This window comes from Hemitrygon akajei, chromosome 1 (assembly GCF_048418815.1).
Source record: "Hemitrygon akajei chromosome 1, sHemAka1.3, whole genome shotgun sequence".
NCBI classification, from domain to species: domain Eukaryota; kingdom Metazoa; phylum Chordata; class Chondrichthyes; order Myliobatiformes; family Dasyatidae; genus Hemitrygon; species Hemitrygon akajei.
The window spans coordinates 69,502,111-69,526,345 of NC_133124.1; the positions used below are offsets into that span (position 1 = coordinate 69,502,111).

Genomic DNA, 24,235 nt, shown 5'->3' on the forward strand with positions numbered 1-24,235 from the left:
CTGATCTGGGGACCGTTGAGAGCTTCAAGTTTCTTGGTGCAAACAATAGCTTGCCTTGGTCCAACTATGCAGACTACTGCCAAGAAAGCACAATAGCACACCAATTCCCTCAGAAGGTTAAGAAAATTCAGCATGTCCCTGTTAACCCTCACTAATTTTGACATTAGCAAATAGAAAACATCCTATCTGGATGCATCACAGATTGGTATGGCAACTGCTACGCCCAAGACTGCAAGAAATTGCAAAGAATTGTAAGCACAGCTCAGTCCAATATGGACACCAACCACCCCTCCATGGACCTTGTCTATACTTCTCATTGCCTCAGTAAACCAGCCTCACACCCTGGAAAGTCTTTGTCCTCCTCTCCCATCCAGCAGATGATACAAAAACTTTTTTTTTTTTAAATACCACCAGTTTCAAGGACAGCAGTTTCCTAATCACCATTGGATCTTTTGCATGATAAAGTTTAACTATTGACCTTATAATTTCCTTCGCCTTTGTACCTTATTCCCTACCTACACTTACAGCACTGCAAATGTAATATCACATTCTGCATTCTCTTCCCTTTGTACTACGTTGATGTGCTGATGTGATGAAATGATCTGTATGGATAGCATGCAAAACAATGTTTTACACTGAAACTCATTATGTATAATAATAACAAACCGATTAAACCTAGGTCATTTTGAGGCAGAGACACATTAACTGCCGTATTACTATACCACCCTATTAATAGAATTCAGTTCCCCTCTAGTTTTTACCCCAAATTTCATTATACTGTAATTCTGTTGTTTTCCTCGTCTTCCACCAGGATGACAGATAAGATCCTTGATCAAAATCTAATTCGTAATTTCTTATTAATTCCTCAGTCTTTGAAAGGACCAATGTTTCCTCTGGGAATATTATACACTTATGGCTATTTAATTCTTATGTTCTACTTTTTCTTATCATCTTTTGCTGATTTCCAGATTTTCCCATCTTCACAACATTACCTTCTCTTTGAATCTGATACTATTTTTATCTCCCTGAATTAGCCAGAAATGGGTCATCCTTCTTATTGTCACGCTTTCTCAATGGAATATACCCATGTTGAAAATCATTAAATTTCTCTTCATGTCTGTCAATGTTATCTAGTCCACTATAGCCAACTCTGCTTTCATTCTTTTTTTTAATTTTTAAATAAAAGTCTCAGATGCAAGTTTTTTGGTTTTTAATTGAATGTGAAATTCTGTCATTTTACGGTCCTTTAACTAAGAAACCATGTTATTCGTATCTTCATGCAACAAACAAGATCTAAATTGGCCTGTTCTCTATTGTCACACAATATTTCTTCTGAGAAACTATCCAAAGTACCCTAGGATTTCTTGAATCTAGATGACACAGTACATCTCGATTTATAAAGTCATTTGGTAAGGTCCTACACAAAAATGCCGTTATTTAAAATAATGTCTCACAAGATAAACAGTTACATGTTCACCTCGTTAGAAGAATGGTACAAGGACAGAAAGCAGACCCGGTAATGGTAATCTTCTCTTCAATTTGGCATTATTACTAGTTGAGTCCCACAATCATTATAAACTTTTCAGCTATTTACATATTTATAAACTACATTAATAACCCAGAGTAGTTGGGAGTGCAGAAGAACAGAGCGATCTTGGAATACAGATCCATAATTCTTTGAAAGTGGTATCACAAGTAGATACGGTTGTAAAGAGAGTTTGTAACACATTGGCCTTCATAAATCGAAGTATTGAGTCTAGGAGTTGCGATATTATTTTGCAGTTGGATTGGTTGAAGACATTTGTAAGGCCTATTTGGAGTACTGTGTAAATACACCTACAGGAAAGTTATCAATACGATTTAAAGAATGTACAGAAAATTTACAAGAACATTGCCAAGACTTGAGGACCTGAGTTATAAGAAAAGGATGAATATTTTGGGCTTAAGTCCCAACACTGTAGGAGAATGAGGGGAGATTTGATAGAGGTATACTATATTATAAGGGTTAAGGCAAGCAGAGTTTTTCCACTAAGATTGGGTGGGATTACAACTAGAAGTCATGGATTAATGATAAAAGGTGAAATGTTCAAGGGAAATATTAGGGGACTCATCTTCACTCAGGGTGGGGGGGTTAGTGTGTGGAACAAGCTGCCAATGAAAATGATGGATCCAGGACCGATTTCAACACTTAAGAGAAATTTGGATAGGTACTGTACATGGATGAGAGAGATATGGAAGGCTATGATCCAAGTGCAGGTTGATGGGACTGCAAAAGATTAATAGTTTAGCATGGACTATATGGACCAAACCGTATGTATCTGTGCTATAATGTTCTAATACTCTAAGACAGTGTTTCCAAACCTTTTATAGCCCAATGCCCCCCTAAAGCCAATGCCCCTCTTAGGTACAATATACTTTCCGGCACCCCCATAGAGTAAAAACGTGTACCAAACACTAACATGAGAAAAATGATTTTGCTTTAAATTTTTTATTTGTCTTTAAACCTAGCTTGCACAGTACTTGTGCTCTGTAGAGCAGCTTCAATATCAATGTGATCCTTGAGCTTGATCCTCAAGTTTTTACCAAGAGTTGAAATATCTGGTTCAAATTGTGCCAGCAAAAACCTTAGGACCCCATGCGTAACAATGTCCAAGCCATTTGTATTTTCGTGAACATGTGGTTCACTGCACTGAAGCCTCTTTCAACAAGGTAGGAGGGTGGAAATGCAATGAAAAGCAATTTGGCTCTTCTCCAAAGACCAGGAAACTTTGTATGAGAGTGTAGCCACATACCAAAAAAGCCAACATTTTTGCTTCTTCATCATGCTGAATTTTGACAATTTTTTTTTGTTATCTCTCTTCCTGTTCTTCCACCTTGCAAAGAAATGGGTTAATTACCCAGATTGGAATTTCCAGATCATTCAAATTCTTGAATCAACAATGAAAATCCTTCTTCACTGACTGCAGGCATAAGCAGTACTCTTGCAAATCACCATCTGTGAAAAAGAGTGCATACTTTACATGCAGGGCAGCTGTGAGAACATTCTTCTCCCAATGTTTTGCTTATACATTTCCAACTTTCCAATAAAAGTAGATGCTGCAATTTTTGCCTGGATTAAAATTGAAATTCTCACCCTGTAGTTTCATATTTACAATGTTCATTTTGTCATACAGAACAGCTAGGTATGCCACATCTCCACATAAAAGTTCAAACTTGTTTCCCAAGCTCTTGTCGACTTTGACCAAAAACTCAACGACAGTGTCAAAAAGATCAAAGAAACATTTTAAACTGCAGCCTTTTGACAGCCAACGCACTTCAGTGTAAAGAAGCAAGCATTCAAACTTTTCATCAGTATCTTGGCATAACTGGCACATTATTCAGCTATTTAATGAACAACAAACACAAAATGCTGGTAGAACACAGCAGGCCAGGCAGCATCTATAAGGAGAAGCACTATTGACGTCTCGGCCCAAAACGTCGACAGTGTTTCTCCTTATAGATGATGCCTGCCTGGCCTGCTGTGTTCCACCAGCATTTTGTGTGTGTTGTTTGAACTTCCAGCATCTGCAGATTTCCTCGTGTCTGCTAGTTAATGGATGAATTTTAATTTTGTTGATAGTAGATATTACAATAATCATGCTCGAAAAAAGTCACTGGCTGCGAGATGTTGACATTGAATTGCACAATGGATTGCAAACAGACTTGGGATTTCTTTTTTCCTAACTGCCACTAAACCAGCATGGCGACCTGTCATATATGGTGCTCCATCTGTTGCACAAGAAATCATGTTCCTAATCGGAACACTTTTATCCTCAATATACATTTAAAGCTTGTTGTAGATTGATTCTCCATTGATATTTGTTTTTAACTTTTTACAAAAGAGAATCTCTACATAAACTATTCCATTTTTGATAAACCATACATATGCCATTAGCAATGCCTCATTGTCTCGCACAGTTGACTCATCCAATTGTATCCCAAATTCTGTTTTTTGTAGCTCTGTGCATAGTTGATATACTCAATGTCTACACTCATTTCGTCAATGTGATGAGCTAGAGATATTACTTGGAGGAACTGATTTTAAAATACTGGTATCCATTTTGAGAACAGGGATAAGCACTTCTGATGCAACAAGCATTATTGATCTTTCACCAATTGTATGAGATTTTCCACACTTAGCTATAATTTTTTTAATGTTATAAGCAATGAAACCACTATCAAGGTCATTTCTAAATTTCTTGGCAAATGGCTTGAGTGTTCAACACATTTCAAATGCTTCTTTCATCTTCTGTAACTGAGCAATACCACAACTAGCCTTTCCAGGGTGTCTAATACCAACGTGTTCCTGCAATCTTTATGGTTTCATAGCTTCATTAGACAGTACAGTATTACAAATAAGACGCATGGGCATCACTGATGTGAAGGGAATGAAATAAAACCACACTCCAGGTCTGACACAGCATTGACGCACTTTCTGTAGCTTCTGTTTCTTAGCAGGTTTAGAATTCAAGGCTTCACCACCTCCAGACTCAGCGATCACATAGTATGCATTTATTCATCATTAACAGGGCTAAATTAAGGTAAAAAGTTAACACAAACTGGGAATGGCTATCGGATGTTGACAACGTCAGCGAGTTGACATGGCCAGCCATACCTCATGCCTTAAGTTAGGGTGCCGCTTACCCCCCAACCCCCCCAAGAATCTTGAATGTCCCATGACAACTTGACTGCCCCCATTAGGAATTAGTGCTCTAGGAAAGACCAAGTATAGTGTATCAAGTTTGCTAATAGAAGGTATGGCAAAAAAGCAAGCTGGAAAGGGGGAACAGATTTTCTGCAAATTGTTAAGGATAGTGCACATATACTATGGCAAATGACATGATTTTCTTTTGTTTGTCATGGAAAATGCAAGGTTATCTATTTCATTTGGAAGAACAGTTAAACGTGACACAACTGTTAGTTTGTAACATGCAGAAATTTATAATACAGATCCAGCGATCAAGTTTGCATAGTAGTACAGGTAGAGGAGGCACCACCACAGCTCCAGCAGTCCAGGTTTGATACTGAACTCTGGTGTTGTCTGTGTGGAGACTGAAACTTCTCAGTAACCACATAGATTTCCACCAAATGCTCTCCTATCTCCAAAATTCCAGGAACATGTGGATTGGTAAACTAACTGGCCACAATAGACTGCCTGCAGTGAGTAGTTTCATCAAGAAATGAATTGGAATGAGAGATGAATAAAACAGGATAATAATAGAATAAGTGTAGTTGGGTATTTGATGGTCAGCACAGACTCAGTGGGCTGAAAGACCCATTGCTATGACAAAGATAATTAGGAAGGTAAATGGTAGGTTCTTTTTTATTGTGAAGGGTCAGAAGACCTGCCAAAATTACACAGAGTTGTGTTGAAAATTTAGTTGTTTGTCCATACTTATTTGAGTATACTACAGACTGAGATTAATAAATTTTAAGACAAACATTTGAATAATGGATCCTAAACCTCTGATATACTCACGATAACAAAGTGAGGAGGCAGAATGCTGCAGTTTATAACACGGATGACATCAGTCTGCTGCAGTACCTCCTTGGAATACAGCAGGATTCAATACTGGTCAGCAGAGCTGGGATCCTTAGTAAGAGAGCTATCAGAAAGCCAAATTACAATCCATATTACAGAAATATAAAGGCTGAAAGGTAATGGAGCAAATGAAAATGTCACAATAAAGCAGAAGGAAGACTTCAAGAACCTTGTAGTGCAGAGAAGAGGCAGAATCTTTATTTTAATTATAAAGAATGGACTAAACTTCAGATGCATAGTTGCACAAATTTTAATTTACTGGACTTGTAACCCAGAGATTTTAATAATGACAAAGATACACTAGTTCAAATCCCATAACAGCTGTACAAATTAAATTTAGTTATCTAATGAATTTAAAATAACAATACTGAAGCCACAGAATTGTCATGTAATTTCACGATTCACTTAAGGGAAGAAAAACTTGCATCATATCCCTAATGCTGATCACAACTGCCCTTAATATGGCTGAGCAAGCCTGCCAGTTCAAATTCCATTGGGGATTGCCAACAAACTTTGGTCCACAGGTGACATCCATATTTCAAGAATGAATTAGAAACAGGAATGACAAAAGGGGTCGGAACAAATTGGTCCAGATCTAACAGCAACTATTACCTCAACTGCAATCATATCTCTGCATCCTCTTCCAGTATACTTTGACATTCTTCTTGAAACATTTATCCATGTCCCTTTCACATAATGTTATAGCCTCTGGCACAAAATCCACTTGTTCAATTAATTTCCTGGAAGAAAACTACTACCTTTTTAAAAAAAATCATTAGAGTTCACTCATATCACTACCAATTTTTATTTAAATTAGTGGTCTGTATTTATCAAACAAGTACGTATACACAATCCTCAGAAGTACAAAAACATGCCAGACCAGTAGTTTACTGCTCCGTGCCAATGTATATTACTAAAAGCTGCATCTGACATGTATACAATGGGCCTAAAGAACTTATCACAATCAAAATAGCCATTACACTAACCTGCCAAATAACAAAATTTGTAAAATTATTCCCATGAATTATACACACAGTTCTGCTTTTCCCCATGGTTTCATATAAATAACTTTTGCAATGTTTCAGCAATCTGCAGGACCCAGTCGATGTAATCCCACATTATTCACATCATTACATAGTTGGAGGGTGGGCTTGGTTGGCTGAGGCTTCAGAATTAAAAGGAACTTTGAGAACAGGAAAGAAATCCAGCCAGAGCCCTCTCCCGATCAAGGTCTGCAAATACCATGACATCAGGACTTGACTGTGAACATTTGACAGATCTGCAAATTAACCAAGGAACAGTATTTGAGAGTACGCACATTTCCAAACATATCCAGAAAAGAGTTTTTTTTTTGGCGGGGGGAGGTTAATAAAAGACATGCAGCTCCAGATGCAGCCCAGAAAACATCAAATGGGTACGACTAACCAAAGGTAAAATTGTCTAAAAATAAATCAATATTGTTCTGGGAACAGCAAACAAACTTACATATTTGCACAAGTAACTCAGCAGACAATCCAGTAACTGGATCTCATCTTTGTCACAAGACAGAGAACAGTACAGAGGAGGAATTAAACTCTCTCTTTTCTGCTTGTACATGATCCAAATCCCTCCTTTGAGCTCTGAACATATTTTACTATAATGCAACTGTATGAAAAAAATGAAAAAATTGCTTACATTTTATTTCTTCAATTGAACAAGCATCCCAAAGATGAAATATACTTACAGTTTTAAATCTTTGTTACAGGAGGTCTCAATGCTGATGACAATACTTGAGCCCTGTCCTACATATCATTATGCCGCATTTACAATAAATCTTCTACTCACATGCTACATACATTTACTTAGCACATCTGCCATATCAAAATGACCCTCTTCATATGATTATTACCAAATGACTGAGGGCAAATGATCTAAAGTTCAATCGAAGATGCAACCTTGAAGAAGCCCCTCAGTACAGGTAGAGATTTAGGGCAGGAATCGATCTCGATGCAAGTTTGCCAATCACAAAAAGCAGAATTAAAGGAGCACAGAATGTCACAGGGTTGGGGTGACTACAGACATAGGGAAAGGTAAACACCACAGAAAGACTTGCAAACAAGTAGTATTTAAATCCAAGCCGCTACTTAACCAGTTGTTTGTGGATTTCCAATAGTATAGGTGCAACTGGTGAACAGAAGGTGGTGTGATTTAGGTTACAGGCTGCAGTTTTAGATGACTTCAAGCAACAAGGTCAGTCAAAATACTGGTCCAAAGATGCAAGGTTGGCAGTCAGAGTAACTCATAAAAACAGCCCCTTCAACCCAAATCATCCATGCCAAATAAGATGGCCTCTAAGCTAGTCCCACCTGCCCATGTCCCTCAAAACCTTTCCCATTCATATACTTGTCCAAGTCTGTTTTAAATGTTGCTATTGTACTTTCTTGTATCACTTTCTCTGACAGTTTGCTCGATATACCAACCATCTGTGTGAAAAAGTTACCCCACAAGTCCCTTTTAAATTTCTCCACTCTCACCTTAAACCTTTACCCTCTAGTTTTTGATCCTCTTTCCCTAGCAAAAAGAATGTGTGCAATCACCCTACCAATACCCCTCATGATTTTATAAACCTCTATAAAGTCATTGCTCAGTTTCCAACGCTCCATGGAATAGATTCCCAACCTCTCCCTATAACTCAGGCCCTTAAGTACTGGCCAAATTCATATAAAGCCTTTGCACTCTTTCAAGCTTGGTAACATATAATCCATAACAGAGCAACCAGAACTGTACACAATACTCCAGATACAGCCCTCACATATATCTTGTGCAACTGCAACATGATATTCTAATTCCGAAATCCAATGCCCTGACTAATGAATGCCAGAAAGCCAAATATCTTTTCTATCATCCTGATACCACTTTAATGAAATTACGGTACACACTTTTTCTCCGAGGACCCTCCCAAGCCCTACCGTTCAGTGTAAATTCCTGACCCTGGTGTGACTTCCCAAAATGCATCAATGCACTTAACTGAATTGAACACCACTTGCCATTCCTTTGCTCATTTACCCAGCTGATTTAGACCCTCTTGTAATTTTTGATAACATTTTCGCTGTCTAAAATACCACTTATTTTAGTCTGTTGCAGGTACAAATGTCACCAAAAAATGCTACAAATTTATCTTAAAGCTTGAAGTTGCATTTTGAGAGTCCACATATTGAATAGTTTCCCTGTATTTATATATCAATTCCATGTGTCCAAAATGTACAATCCCAAGCTATCCAACTGAAAACTATCTTGCCACCTCTTTGCCATTTTACTAATTTATTACTATTACCTCCAATAGTAATAGTATTCCATTACTCATTCCATTGCTTTTTTGGTTTTATCTTCTCACCACATTCTGTTTAATTGAATCTTTGTTATTTTTACTTAGGACAAACAAATTCAGGAACCGGGAAAGGAATATGCAACCCTGAACAAATATACCCTACCCCAACCTCTCCAAATGCATATTCCATTATAAGTTAATTATCTCACAGCTGTCAAAGAAACTTAAACCTCACTTTCAAGCACAAATAACAGGCAGAACAAACTGATGGTTAAGGGGCAAAGTCAAACTATCAATGAGCCATTAGCAAACAACAATGATCCAACACACTTTCATAAAGAGTCCTCTATTAACTCATGCACACAAATTATAGGAATATTTTAATAAAATGATGCCACACAAGAAAGCACCCATTGGTAAAGCTCTGGAGTGGAATTCACATATTTGTTCATTAAGTTTCTTCCAGTGGTCAAGTAAACCAGTGTTCGCCACATGCTCCAAATGACTGGGACGCCCACACATTGTTCTGTTACAATGCTGCATTAAAACTAATATTAGGTTCATGAACTTTACAAGATGGGGTCCTCCTGATATGGATTTCACTGAAACAAATGACTTAATATAATCACATTTCTGCCTACCACAGTGCAGTGCTTGAACAGCTGGCTAATACTGCAGAGCTGTCATTTTGATGAGAGCTTCATTCAGACTGCAACAGTGTCACACAACACCAGTGCTCAGGTTGCCCATTCCACTATTATTTGTACTCACTGTCCTGCTCTAATTATGTTACATAAACAAGCAAACATGCAGTCAGTTTCAAGAGTCTACACTGTGCATCAGAACGGTTCCATTGTTCAGAGTTGCAGGATACAAACTTCAGAATGAACTCAAGCTCAAACCAAGTTCCAGAAATGCCCTCTTCTCTTCTAGTACATGACTTGACTAGGTCTAATATGAGATAAAATTAAACTGTATCCCTTTTACACAAAAACCTTATTTCAGTGTTAGAAATGGGGGGGGGGGGGGGAGAGATCATCTAACAGACACAAAGAAATATTCTATTAATAGCTTGGAGCATCACATCTTATGCCTGTAAATATACAGTACTTAAATGCTACCATGTTCTTAAAATCTTCTCTTTGTAAATTTAGTTATTGGCCCATTTCCATTTCAGTTCAATAAACATGCATATTAAAGGCATGCAACATTTAAATGACTATAGATCCAACCTTCTGAACTCAGTGTAATCAACAGGGGTTTCAACAGCAAAAATCATCCATTTACTACAACCAAAATTGGTTGAAGTTGATCTTCATTCTTCAAATGACAATTCAAGCAATCTCAAATATAAAATTATAGGGAACTAAATAAACAAATCTGCTCTACGTCAAAAAACATACCTTAATTTCAGTAAATCTGCCATCCACTCAGACCTCACTATTCAAATCACCGTTACTCCAGAATCACATTCAATTCATAAGTGTACTCAGCATTAACACATTATGTGACACAATGTATAACTTAACACCCTATGCACTCTTAAACTCTGAATCCAGTTAATCCAGCTCCCCATACAAAAGTACCCTGCAAATTTTCTACAGAATGCATTCAATACAGTATTTACAAATCAGATATTACAAATAATTGCAACCCGCTTTAACTAAACACGAATTAAAATATTCAAGACGAAATAAACGCAGATAAATGTCAAATTAACTCGATTACAACTAGTCGAATGACAATCGGAATTCGAGCGACGAGTGGCCAGAGGTAAAGATGTGATATCTGCAACATTGGAAATCGATAATCGGTGCAGGTGCTCGGTGGTCAGTGTCTATCGATAATCAGGAGTTACTAAACTGTGTTGGTGCCTACATAGGAAGGGTATCGAGATAATAGTCCGAAATCAGTAATCCCTATAGATTCCAGGCGGTGAAGGGAAATCATTAAAATAATCGGAAAACACTGTTAGTGCCAGTAGTGAAGGGCACAATTGCAATAATCGGAAATCAGTAGCCAGTGCGGCTGTCCGACAGGAAGGGCCCGTTAATCCGCAATGAAAAAAGGTATCGGTGCTCCATTGTGTGAGAATATCGATGCAATAATCGGGAGTCAGTAACCGGTGTTGATTCTCACGAATGAAGGGCATTGATACAATAATATGGATCAGTATACGGTGTCCGTTCCCAACAGTGAGAGAATATCTAGTCAGTATTGGTTCTCAGTAGTAATTTGCTATCGACAACGATCGGAGTCAGAAATCGATGCATTCATTATTTGAAAGTCAGTAATCGGTGGGGTTCCCGGTAATCCGGGGTCAGTCATTGTGCTGCTTCCCAACACTAATCGGGTAACGATGCAATAATTTGGGGCCAGCATCGGGTTTAATTACCGGGTCTGTAATCGATGCTGGTTCCATTGGGTGAGGATGTATCGATGAAACAATCGGGTCCGTAACCTGCTTTGATTTCAAATAGCAAGGTGTGTCAATGCATTAATCGGGGGTCAGCAACGGGTGTAATGAGTCAGTAACTGGTACTGGTTCCCAATAGTAATTGGCTACCAATGCGATAACTGGATTTCTGTCAGCGGGCTGGGGAGCGATCGGATGCCAGTGCCTACCTTCGATGCTGATGACATGCTCCCGAATCTGGTTCTGCAGCCCCACGTCCTCGACCCTCTCGATCAGGTCGTAGATGGCGTAGATGTTGGGGTGCACGCTCTCGAAGCGCTGAATCTCCGCCCGGATGGCCGCCGAGTTGGACAGCGCCGGAGCCGGGGAGGCGGCAGAGGCCGAGCTGGAACCCGAGTGCGATAGCACTGGCATGGAGCCGGAGCCCGAGCCGCATCCCAAGGCAAGAGCCCCGCCGGGCGGACCCAGTACCGACACTGAGCCCCCGGAGCCCGAGCCCGAGCCGGAGCCAGAGCCGGAGCCCGGGGAGCCGGCCAGGAGTGCCGGCGGAGACTGGAAGTTCATGGCCAGCGGCCGAGGTGAAGGGGTCGGGGGGCGATTAGGGAGGGGAGACCGGGTCGGGAGGTCGGGTCAGGCGTGGCCCGGGCCCGGGACCCTCGCCGCTGATCACAAAGGCCGGTCCGTTACCTCAACGTAGGGTGCAGCCGCGAGCCTGATGCCGGAGGCCGGCTCCGCTCCGCTCCATCCCCTGCCCTGCTGCTGCTGTTGCCGCCGCCCACCCGCCCGGGTTTATTGTTTGGATTTTCCGCCGCCCGCCCGCAAGCTCCGCTAATTCGGGTCAAACACCCTCCGCGCCGCCCGCACTCTCCGCCCGCCGTGCGCGCATGCCACACGCACACTCACGTCAGCGCGCCATCACTCCGGGCACGCCCCTGACCACGCCTACCACGTGCTCCAGCCCCCGCCCGCCTGGGTCCGCAGCTGGAGCGCGGGCAGCTGCGACTCACAGCTGGAGTCGGGGAGACATAGCAATCCGATGTCCTCATCAACAGAGTAGTTCCGCCCCTACTCCCCAGGGTTATGAGTACTCCCACCCCAGTAACACCTCTCCAAGGTCTTGCACCGGTGGACCTCAATAACCCTGAATCACCTGCTGTGCAAAAATATATTTAATGACGTAGCGCCTCTACTACTTTCCTGGGCAGAAAATTTCACCGATTCAGCCCTTGCTGGGAAAGGCAGTTTCTCCTCATTTCTGTCTTAATCTATTACTCTTGAATCGTAAGGCTACGTCCCCTAGTTCTAGTCTCATCTTCCAATGGAAACAATTGCCTCTATCTTACCTATCCGTTTCATAATTTTATATGTTACTGAATTCTTCTCAATCTTAATTCCAACTGTACAATAGGTACAGTCTCCTCATAGGCCAAACCCCTTATCTCCAAACTTAACAGTGAACCTCCTCTGAATCACCTCCAAAGCCAGTATATCTTCTCTCAAGGAGACAAAATCTGCACATATACAAACATTGACCGTGTGTTTGCCAGCCAGGAGAAAAGCTTTCAACTACAACAAGATATATACACATACAGTGGAGGCAGAGCAAAGTGATGATGGCACTAAACAGCGACTCCTTTGCTTGCATCTTCAGAAACAGCTCTATTTCCATCTTTAATATCTTTATTCTTCCCTTTCAATGTTCTTTTGAAGACTCTGACCTGGAGTTACGCGCTGACTACGGTTCTTTGCAGGAATGGGACCTGCTCTTGGGGTTTCATGACTGGCCATTGTTCGACACGCCAAGGGCTCAGCCTAAGAGTTCAGCTCACCTTTGGAGGCCTAAGATGGAGAGTGACATAGTTAATTCAGAAACAAAGGTTCTGAGCTTAAAGAAGGGTAACTTTGCAGGTATGAGACGTGAATTAGCTAAGATAGACTGGCAAATGATACTTAAAGGGTTGACGGTGGATATGAAATGGCAAGCATTTGAAGATCGCATGGATGAACTACCACAATTGTTCATCCCAGTTTGGCAAAAGAATAAACCAGGGAAGGTAGTGCACCTGTGGCTGACAAGGGAAATTAGGGATAGTATCAAGTCCAAAGAAGAAACATATAAATTAGCAAAAAAAAGCGGCACACCTGAGGACTAGGAGAAATTCAGAGACCAGCAGAGGAGGACAAAGGGCTTAATTAGGAAAGGGAAAAAAGATTATGAGAGAAAGCTGGCAGGGAACATAAAAACTGACTGTAAAATATAGATACGTGAAAAGAAAAAGATTGGTCAAGACAAATGTAGGTCCCTTACAGTCAGAAACAGGTGAATTGATCATAGGGAACAAAGACATGGCAGACCAATTGAATAACTACTTTGGTTCTGTCTTCACTAAGGAGGACATAAATAATCTTCCGGAAATAGTAAGGGACCGGGGGTCTAGTGAGATGGAGGAACTGAGGGAAATACATGTTAGTAGGGAAGTGGTGTTAGGTAAATTGAAGGGATTAAAGGCAGATAAATCCCCAGAAACAGATGGTCTGCATCCCAGAGTGCTTAAGGAAGTAGCCCAAGAAATAGTGGATGCATTAGTGATAATTTTTCAAAACTCCTTAGATTCTGGATTAGTTCCTGAGGATTGGAGGGTGGCTAATGTAACCCCACTTTTTAAAAAAGGAGGGAGAGAGAAACCGGGGAATTATAGACCGGTTAGTCTGACATCGGTGGTGGGGAAAATGCTAGAGTCGGTTATCAAAGATGTGATAATAGCACATTTGGAAAAAGGTAAAATCATCGGACAAAGTCAGCATGGATTTGTGAAAGGAAAAACATGTCTGACGAATCTTATAGAATTTTTTGAAGATGTAACTAGTAGAGTGGATGGGGAGAGCCAGTGGATGTGGTATATTTAGATTTTCAAAAGGCTTTTGTCAAGGTCCCACACAGGAGATTAGTGTGCAAACTTAAAGCACATGGTATTGGGGGTATGGTATTGATGTGGATAGAGAATTGGTTGGCGGACAGGAAGCAAAGAGTGGGAGTAAACGGGACCTTTTCAGAATGGCAGGCAGTGACTAGTGGGGTACTGCAAGGCTCACTGCTGGGACCCCAGTTGTTTACAATATATATTAATGATTTAGACGAGGGAATTAAATGCAGCATCTCCAAGTTTGCGGATGACACGAAGCTAGGTGGTGGTGTTAGCTGTGAGGTGGATGCTAAGAGGATGCAGGGTGACTTAGATAGGTTAGGTGAGTGGGCAAACTCATTGCAGATGCAATTTAATGTGGATAAATGTGAGGTTATCCACTTTGGTTGCAAGAACAGGAAAACAGATTATTATCTGAATGGTGGCCGATTAGGAAAAGGGAAGATGCAACGAGACCTGGGTGTCATTGTACACCAGTCATTGAAGGTGGGCATGCAGGTACAGCAGGCGGTGAAAAAGGCAAATGGTATGTTGGCATTCATAGCAAAAGGATTTGAGTACAGAAGCAGGGAGGTTCTACTGCAGTTGTACAAGGCCTTGGTGAGACCGCACCTAGAATATTGTGTGCAGTTTTGGTCCCCTAATCTGAGGAAAGACATTCTTGCCATAGAGGGAGTACAGAGAAGGTTCACCAGATTGATTCCTGGGATGGCAGGACTTTCATATGAAGAAAGACTGGATCGACTAGGCTTATACTCACTGGAATTTAGAAGATTGAGGGGGGATCTTATTGAAACGTATAAAATTCTAAAGGGATTGGACAGGCTAGATGCAGGAAGATTGTTTCCGATGTTGGGGAAGTCCAGAACGAGGGGTCACAGTTTAAGGATAAAGGGGAAGCCTTTTAGGACCGAGATGAGGAAAAACTTCTTCACACAGAGTGGTGAATCTGTGGAATTCTCTGCCACAGGAAACAGTTGAGGCTGGTTCATTGGCTATATTTAAGAGGAAGTTAGATATGGCCCTTGTGGCTAAAGGAATCAGGGGGTATGGAGAGAAAGCAGGTACAGGGTTCTGAGTTGGATGATCAGCCATGATCGTACTGAATGACGGTGCAGGCTTGAAGGGCCGAATTTCCTTTCCCGCACCTATTTTCTATGTTTCTATGTTTCTAAGGTCTTGGGGCTCAGCAGAGAGGTGGATTGAAGGTTGGTGTCATGGCAGGAGACCAGTGTGTTGTTGGGGTAGTCGGAAAATCTACAGCTGTATGCCCAGAGACTCGAGATCTTCGGACACAGAGCTCGAATAAAGCGATGTAATGGACATTGTAAATCAATGAGTTGTTTCTCCCCACTCACTGTGAAAACGGAGACATCTCTTTCCTCTTTATTAGGGAGAGAGAGAGAGCCTGTGGTATGTTGAATACCAGGTGAACAACGTAGTCTTTGGGGTAACTGCAAGTCTGTGTTTTTGCTGTTGCTTTGCTCACGCTTCAGTGCTCGGTGGCGGGTGCCAATGCATTTGCTCGGTGGGGGGAGGGGGGATTGTTGCTGCTGCTGCTTGCATGCGGGAGGGAGGGGAGCTGGGGGGACACTTTGGGGTTCTAACATTTAACTGTCGTACATTCTTTGGGGCACTCCACTTTTTGAAGATGTTTGTGAAGAAAAAGCATTTCAGAGTGCATATTGTATACATTTCTCTGACATTAAATGTACCTTTGAAACCTTTGATATCAGCAGAACGGTCATAATCACACTGAGTGATGGGGCAGGATTTAAACATCCCCCCTCTTACCAGGAAGCATTGATTTCTTGATATGTTCTGTTTCATATGATCTATGACCACTGCACTTCCTCTGTGACTGTAACACATTATTTTGCAATATTATTATTTTCTGTGAAATAACCTCAATGCATTGCATGATGAAGAACCCTTCCAAGACCTAGCACATACTGAGGTCAAGCCTCAATGCTTTTCAGAAATGTTTCAGAATTACGATCACTATTCTCAAAATGCTCTTCCACTTAAACTCTAAACATCTGGCCAAGCCCATTACCTATAGTATGTCCCCTTCCCTGGTTGGATTGTCTGCATACTGTTCTAAGAAGCTGCAGATGCTGGAAATCTGAAACTAAAAGAGAAAATGTTGGAAAAAGTACTCAGCAAGTCATGCAGCATTTATGAAGAGAGAAGCAGAGTTAAAGTTTCAAGTTGAAGACCGCTCATCAGAGCTCTGAGACCTAAAACATTTAATTTCTCTTTGCACATGTATTGCTTGACCTACTGAGAGTTTCCAGCATATTATTTTTCTATATTAGTTTAGAGTACCTTCTCTACACTGCCTCGAATACAAACACATCCTTCCTTAACTAAGAAGAAAAAATCTGTACACACTCATCCAGGTTCAACAGAGCCCCAAAAAGTTGCATTAAAACTTCCCTAGTTTTATACTCCATCTCCCCTTACAATGAATATCACCATCCTATGTGTGGTGAACTCCTCCCTAACTTCTTACTTTATTTGCACACCAGCTTTCACATTTTATAATCAGATTCAGGTTTACTATCATTGACATATGTTGTGAAATCTGTTGATTTGCAGCAGCAGTACAGTGCAATACATAAAAATTATGATGAATGGACAGATAAAACAGAGCAGAATAGTGAGGTGGTGTAAAGAAATCACCCGTTCAGAAACCTGACGGTGGAGGGGAAGAAGCTGTTCCTAAGATGGTGAGTGTGCATTTTCAGGCTCCTGTACCTCCTCTTTAATGGTAAAAATGAGAAGGCGGCAAATCCAGGATGTTAAGGGTCATGATGGATGCTGCTGCATTGCAGCTTGAAGATGTCCTCAATGATGGGGAGGCAAATACCCATAATGGAAGCTGGACGAGTTTACAACCCTCTGCAAATTTTTCTGATCCACTCCATACCAGACAGTGGTACAACCATTCAAAATGTTCTCTGGGGTACATCTATAGAATTTTGCTAGAGGCTTTGATGATATATTGCTTGGGGGATTTTAACAAGGCCAGCTTGAAAAAGTTTCTAAATAATTATTACCAACAAATCACTTGTAGTACCAGAGGAACCAACACACAGGACCACTGTTACACCACCATCAAGAGTGCTTAACATCCTATCTCAGGCCCACACTTTGGAAAGTCTGATCACCTGGCTGTACTTCTCCCTGAGTATAGGCAGAGACTGAAAACTGCAGTACCAGAAGGAGGTATGGACAAGGGAAGCACAGGAATGCTTACAGGACTGCTTTGAATTGGTGGACTGGACTGGATTATACTCAGGGATCATCTTCGTGTCTGAATGAGTACGCCACAGCTGTCACTGACTTCATTAAAACCTGTGTGGGTGAGTATGTGCCTACATGATCATACCGTACATACCCAAATCAAAAGCCATGGATGAACCATGAGGTTTATAGTCTGCTGAGGGCTAGATCTGTAACACTCAAGTCAAGTGACCCAGGTCTGACTCTCAGAGGGCTATCTCAAGAGCAAAGGTGCAGTTCCAAACAAGTTTATAGGCAAAATTGGATGCACATCAACGCTGCAAGGTTTGTAAGACCATTACTTCCTCCAAAGCGAAACTAAACATTATGAATGGCAGTGAAGCTTCACTCCCAGATGAACTCAACAACCTTTAATCATGCTTTGAAGGGGAGAATAAAATTACTGCTATGAAGATCACTACAGCATCCGATGACCCTGTGATCTCTGTCTCAGAGGCTGATGTCAGGCTGCCAGTCAGAAGTTCCCACCTGCTTCAAAAGGGCAACAATTGTACCTATGCCCAAGGAAAGCAGGGTGAACTGTCCTGTCTATGGTGATGAAGTGCTGATTATGGCTTGTATTAATTCCTGTCTCAGCAAGGACCTGCAACCATTGCAATTTGCCTTTTGCCACTATAGATCTACATTGGATGCGATCTTCATTGGCTCTTCACGTGGCCTTGGATCACCTGGACGATACAAATGCCTATGTCACGATGCTGTTTATTGACTACAGCTCAGCGTTTAATGCCATCATTCCTACAGTTCTGATCAAAAAACTCCAGAATCTGGGCTTCTGTACCTCCCTCTGGAATTCGATCTTTGACTTCCTAAACAGAAGACCACAATCTGTGCAGGTTGAATATAATCATAAGACCATAAGATATAGGAGCAGAATTAGGCCACTTGGCCCAAGTATACTCTGTCATTACATCATGTCTGATCCTTTTTTTCTCTCAGTTCCAATTTCTTGCCTTATCCCCATATTCTTTCATGCCCTGACCAATCAAGAATCTTTCAACCTCTAAATATACATAAAGACTTGGCCTCCACACCCATCTGAGGCAACAAATTCCACAGATTCGCCACTCTCTGGCTAAAGAAATTCCTCCTCATCTCCATTCTAAAAGGATTCCCCTCTATTCAGATGCTGTGTCCCTCCTACTATAGGAAACATCCTCTCCACATCCTGCTGACTGTCCTGCTGAAGGGTCTCGACCTGTAACATCGACTGTACTCTTTTCCATAGATGCTGCCTGGCCTCTTTTCCATAGATGCTGCCTGGCCTGCTAAGTTCTTTCAGCATTTTGTGTGTGTTGCTTGGATTTCCGGTATCTGCAGATTTTCTCTTGTTTATAGCTGATGTTATTCCATTGTTCAGGAAGGGGACCAGGTATAATCCTGGTAATTATATACTGGTGTGCCTCAAGTCAGTGGTAGGGAAATTACTGGAGAGAATTCTTAGGGATAGGATTTATGAGAATTTGGAAAATCTAATATGGAGAACCAGTATTGCTTTATGTTAGGCAAGTCATGTCTTATTAACTTGATTGAGTTTTTGATGAGGTTTGTTGATGAAGGTAGAGTTGTGGAACTTAGTAAGGAGTTATGACAAGGTCCCTCATGGGAGGCTCATCCAGAAGATTAAGATACATGGGACCCAAAATGAATTAGCTATTTGCATTCTAAACTAGCTTGCCCATACAAGTCAGAGGGTCATGGTTGAAGGGATTATTTCTAGTTGAGGAAACATATAATAGAATAGAATAATAGAAAACAAATATAATAGAGTCCATCCTGCAATTTGAAAGAAGCTAAAGTCAGGTGTATTGGTACTACAGTGGAGTAAAGGGAATTACAGAGGCATGAGAGAAGAGCTAGCCAAAGTTGATTGGAAAGGAGCACTAGCAAGGATGATGGCAGAGCAGCAGTGGCTGGAGTTTCTGGGAGCAATCCAGAAGGCGTAGCATAGATACATCCCAAAGAAGAGGAAGTATTCTAAAGGCAGGATGATGTAACTGGGGCTGACAAGGGAAGTCAAAGCATATAATAGAGCAAAAATTAGTGGGAAGTTGGAGAATTGGGAAATTTTTAAAAATTTATCAGAAGGCAACTAAAAAACAACCATAAGGGAGGAAAAGATTAAATATCTAAGTTAGCCAATAACATCAAAAATGATACCAAAAGATTTTTCAAATATATAAAGAGTAAAAGAGAGATGAGAGTAGATATTGGACTGCTGAAAAATGATACATGGATGACAAATTGAATAAGTATTTTGCAACGGTTCTCACATGAATAGAATGCCAGAAAGAGAATGTCAAGAAGTTCAATTGTTATTACTAGGGAGATGGTGCTTGGGAAACTGAAAGCTCTGAAGTTAGGTAAGTCACGAACACCTGATGGACCCCACTTCAGCGTTCTGAAAGAGGTAGCTGGAGAGCTTATGGAGGCATTAATAATGATCTTTCAAGAATCAATAGATTTTGGCATGTTTCCAGAGGACTGGAAAATTGCAAAATGTCACTCCAAGAAGGGAGAGAGATAAAATGAAAATATAGGCCAGTTAGCCTGACCTCAATGGTTGGGAAGATGTTGGAATCAATTGTTAGGGACATGGTTTCAGGATACCTGGAGGCACATGACAAAATTAGCCAAAGTCAGCTTGCCTGACAAATCTGTTGGTATACTTTGAAGAAATAACAAAGATAGACAAAAGAAAATTGGTGGATGTTGTGTACTTGGATTTTCAGAAGGCCTTTGACAAAGTGCTGCACATGAGTCTATTGAACAAGATAAGAGCCCATGGCATTACTGGAAAGATTCTAGCATGGATAGAGCGTTGGCTGATTAGCAGGATGCAAAGAGTGGGGATAAATGGATCCTTTTCTGATTGGCTGCCAATAACTAGTGTGTTCCACAGGGGACTGTGTTGGGACCACTTCTTTCTATGTTGTATGTCAACAATTTAGCTGATGAAATTGATGGCTTTGTGTCCAAGTTTGTGGAGGATATGAAGATAGGTAATGGTGAGGAAGCAGAGAGAATACAGAAGGACTTAGATTAGAAGAATGGGCAAAGAGGTGGCAGATGGATTACAGCATCGGGAAGCATATGATCATGCATTTTGATAGATGGAATAAAATCATAGACTATTTTCTAAACAGGGAGAAAATTCAAAAATCTGGGTTGCAAAGGGATTTTGGAGTTCTTGTGCAGGGTTCCCTAAAGGCTAATTTTCAGGTTGAATCGTGGTGAGGAAGGTGAATGCAATGTTCACATTCATTTCAAAGAGGACCAGAATATAAAAGCAAGGATGTAATACTGAGACTGTATAAGGCACTGGTGAGGCCTCACTTGGAGTAATGTGAGCAGTTTTGGGCCCCTTATTTTAGAAAGAATGTGCTAACATTGTCAAGGGTTCAGAGGAGGTTCATTGGGATGTAATGAAAGGGTTATCAGATGAGCAGCAATTGAAGTCTCTGGGCCTGTACTCACTGGAATTTAGAAGAATGCAAGGGAGATCTCATGGAAACCTAGAAAATCTTGAAAGGCCTAGATAGAGTGGACGTCCATTTATAACAGAGGTGAGGAGGAATTTCTTTACCCAGAGGGTGGTGAATCCGTGGAATTAGTTGCAACAGGTGGCTGTGGAGGTCAGGTCACTGGGTGCATTTAAGGCAGAGATTAATAGGTTCTTGATTAGTCAGTGCATGAAAAATAAATGACTAGGATGAAAATGTAGTTGAGTGGGTTACTAAGTTTGCAGATGATCTGAAGATTGGTGGTGGTGTGGAAATTGTAAATGACTGGCAAATAATACAACAGAATATTGACGAGTTGCAGATATGGGCAGAGAAATGGCAGATGGAGTTCAATGTGGACAAATGTGAAGTGTGGCATCTTCATAGGTCAAATGTACAGACTGTACAATGTTAAGGGCAAGACCCTTAACAACATACATGAACATAGGAGGTTGGGGTACAAGTTCATAGTTCCCAGAAAGTGGCTACACAGGTTGATAGGGTGATTAAGAAGGCATATGGCATGGTTGCCTTTATTCATTGAGTTCAAAAGTCAAGAAGTTATGTTACAGCTTTATAAAAGTCTAGTTAGGCCATATTGCATACAGTTCTGGTTATCCCATTTTAGGAAGGATGTTGAGGCTATGGAGGGGGTGCAGAAGAGGTTTACCAGGATGTTGCCTAGATTAGAGGGCTTGTGCTATAATGAGACCTTGAAGAAACTTGGGATGTTTTCCCTGGAGCAGTGGAGTCTGAGGGGAAACAATGGAGGTTTATAAAATTATGAGAGGCATAGATAGAGCAGACAGACTGTATCATTATCACAGGGTTGAAATATCCAATACCAGAGGGCATGCATTTAAGGTGAGAGTGGGTAATTTTACAAGAGATGCAAGGGGCAATTTTTGTACAGAGAGTGGTGGGTGTCTGGAATGCACTTCCTGGAGTGCTGGTAGAGGTAGATACATTGGAGACTTTCAAGAGACTTCCGGATGGGCACATGAATGTGAGGAAAATGGAAGGATATGGACCTTGTGTAGACAGAGGGTTCAGTTGAGTTGGCTATTTGATTACTAATTAGTTCGGCACAACATTGTGGGACAAAGGGCCTATTTCTATGCTGTACTGTTCTCTGTTCTGCAGTATGTTCTAACCCCAGATTCGTTTGTACCACAAAATGTCATATGCTCATTCTGTTTAATTAATAAAAATAGAACATAGAATAGTACAGCACATTACAGGCCCTTCGGCCCACAATGTTGTGCAGAGCTCTGCAAATAACTTGCAGAGCTAGAGTAAACTAACGCACATGAAGACACCAATCATTCTCCTTTGAGTTATAGAACAAGATACAACTTAAAATAACTTGTTAATCAAAATAAAACTTTAAAAAAACTAATAATCTGCGACATCTTCCACTTCTGTTGAAAAGTTAACTGTTTTCTCTCTCCATTAATACTGTCTGATTTTCTGAAAGGCCTGTTCCTTTCAACATTCAGTAGGTTTCAATGAGAGTTCCCTCCACTCCCCATTCTTCTAAACAGTGATTACATGCCCAGAACCATCACACATTCCTCATGTGTTAACTCTTTTGTTCCCTGGATCATCCTCCTCTAGACCTTCTCCAAAGCCAGCACATCCTTTCTCAGATAAGGGGTCCAAAACTGCTCACAATTCTCCAAGTGTGGTCTGACAAATGCCTAACAAAGCCTCAGTGGATGGTGGATCAAGTAAATTAACAGTGGGGAAAACCACTGGAATATATTATGTAAGAACTGAACACTTGGAAAGGATCAATGGGATTGGGAGCATCAGCATGTGCTTATGAAAGACAATTCCTGCTTAATAAATCTGCTGGAGTTTTCTGTCGAGGGTGTTACTTATAGGATTAGCAATGGAGGGATCTGTTTTGGGCCCAATGTTGTTTGTAATATACATAAATGATCTGGATGATGGGGTGGTAAATTGGATTAGTAAGTATGCCGATGATACTAAGGTAGGAGGTGTTGTGGATAATGAGGTGGGTTTTCAAAGCTTGCAGGGAGATTTATGCCGGTTAGAAGAATGGGCTGAACGTTGGCAGATGGAGTTTAATGCTGAGAAGTGTGAGGTTCTACATTTTGGCAGGAATAATCCAAATAGAACATACAGGGTAAATGGTAGGGCATTGAGGAATGCAGTGGAACAGAGAGATCTAGGAATAACAGTGCATAGTTCCCTGAAGGTGGAGTCTCATGTAGATAGGGTGGTGAAGAAGGCTTTTGGAACGCTGGCCTTTATAAATCAGAGCATTGAGTACAGAAGTTGGGATGTAATGTTAAAATTGTACAAGGCATTGGTAAGGCCAAATTTGGAATATTGTGTACAGTTCTGGTCACCGAATTATAGGAAAGATATCAATAAATTAGAGAGAGTGCAGAGATGATTTACTAGGATGTTACCTGGGTTTCAGCACGTAAGTTACAGAGAAAGGTTGAACAAGTTAGGTCTCTATTCATTGGAGCGTAGAAGGTTGAGGGGGGATTTGATCGAGGTATTTAAAATTTTGAGAGGGATAGATAGAGTTGATGTGAATAGGCTGTTTCCATCGAGAGTAAGGGAGATTCGAACGAGAGGACATGATTTGAGAGTTAGGGGGCAAAAGTTTAAGGGAAACACGAGGGGGTATTTCTTTACTCAGAGAGTGATAGCTGTGTGGAATGAGCTTCCTGTAGAAGTAGTAGAGGCCAGTTCAGTTGTGTCATTTAAGGTAAAATTGGATAGGTATATGGACAGGAAAGGAGTGGAGGGTTATGGGCTGAGTGCGGGTAGGTGGGACTAGGTGAGATTAAGAGTTCGGCACGGACTAGGAGGGCCAAGATGGCCTGTTTCCGTGCTGTGATTGTTATATGTTATATGAGAACCAGTGGTGGTAGTGCATTTGGACTTTCAAAAGGATTTTGATAACAGGTTAGCAAGCAAAGCTGAAGCAGTTGGAATTTGGGGAGATTATTGATATGGTTGATAGACATGGAAAAGGAATAAACTGGATATTTTCCCATGGCAAGCAGAGACAAATGGGCTGCTAAGGGCCCACTGCTGAACGTTGGACCCATATTCACTAAATGTATCAGAGATTTGGATGAGGAAATCAAATGTAACACTTCAAATAATGCAGATGACACAAAGCTGGGTCTTAGTGTGAGATGGAATAGG

General features: G+C 41.0%; 1 protein-coding gene across 1 annotated transcript in view; it reads right to left on the reverse strand.

The window, feature by feature from the left end:
* Positions 1-12,191, reverse strand: part of agap3 (ArfGAP with GTPase domain, ankyrin repeat and PH domain 3) — a 514,810-nt gene extending 502,619 nt beyond the window's left edge. The window contains exon 1 of the mRNA XM_073044964.1: positions 11,514-12,191. Within this exon, the coding sequence (XP_072901065.1) occupies positions 11,514-11,868 (355 nt within the window). The 5' untranslated portion in view covers positions 11,869-12,191. The remainder of the gene's footprint in view (positions 1-11,513) is intronic.
* Between the last annotated feature and the right edge of the window lie 12,044 nt (positions 12,192-24,235).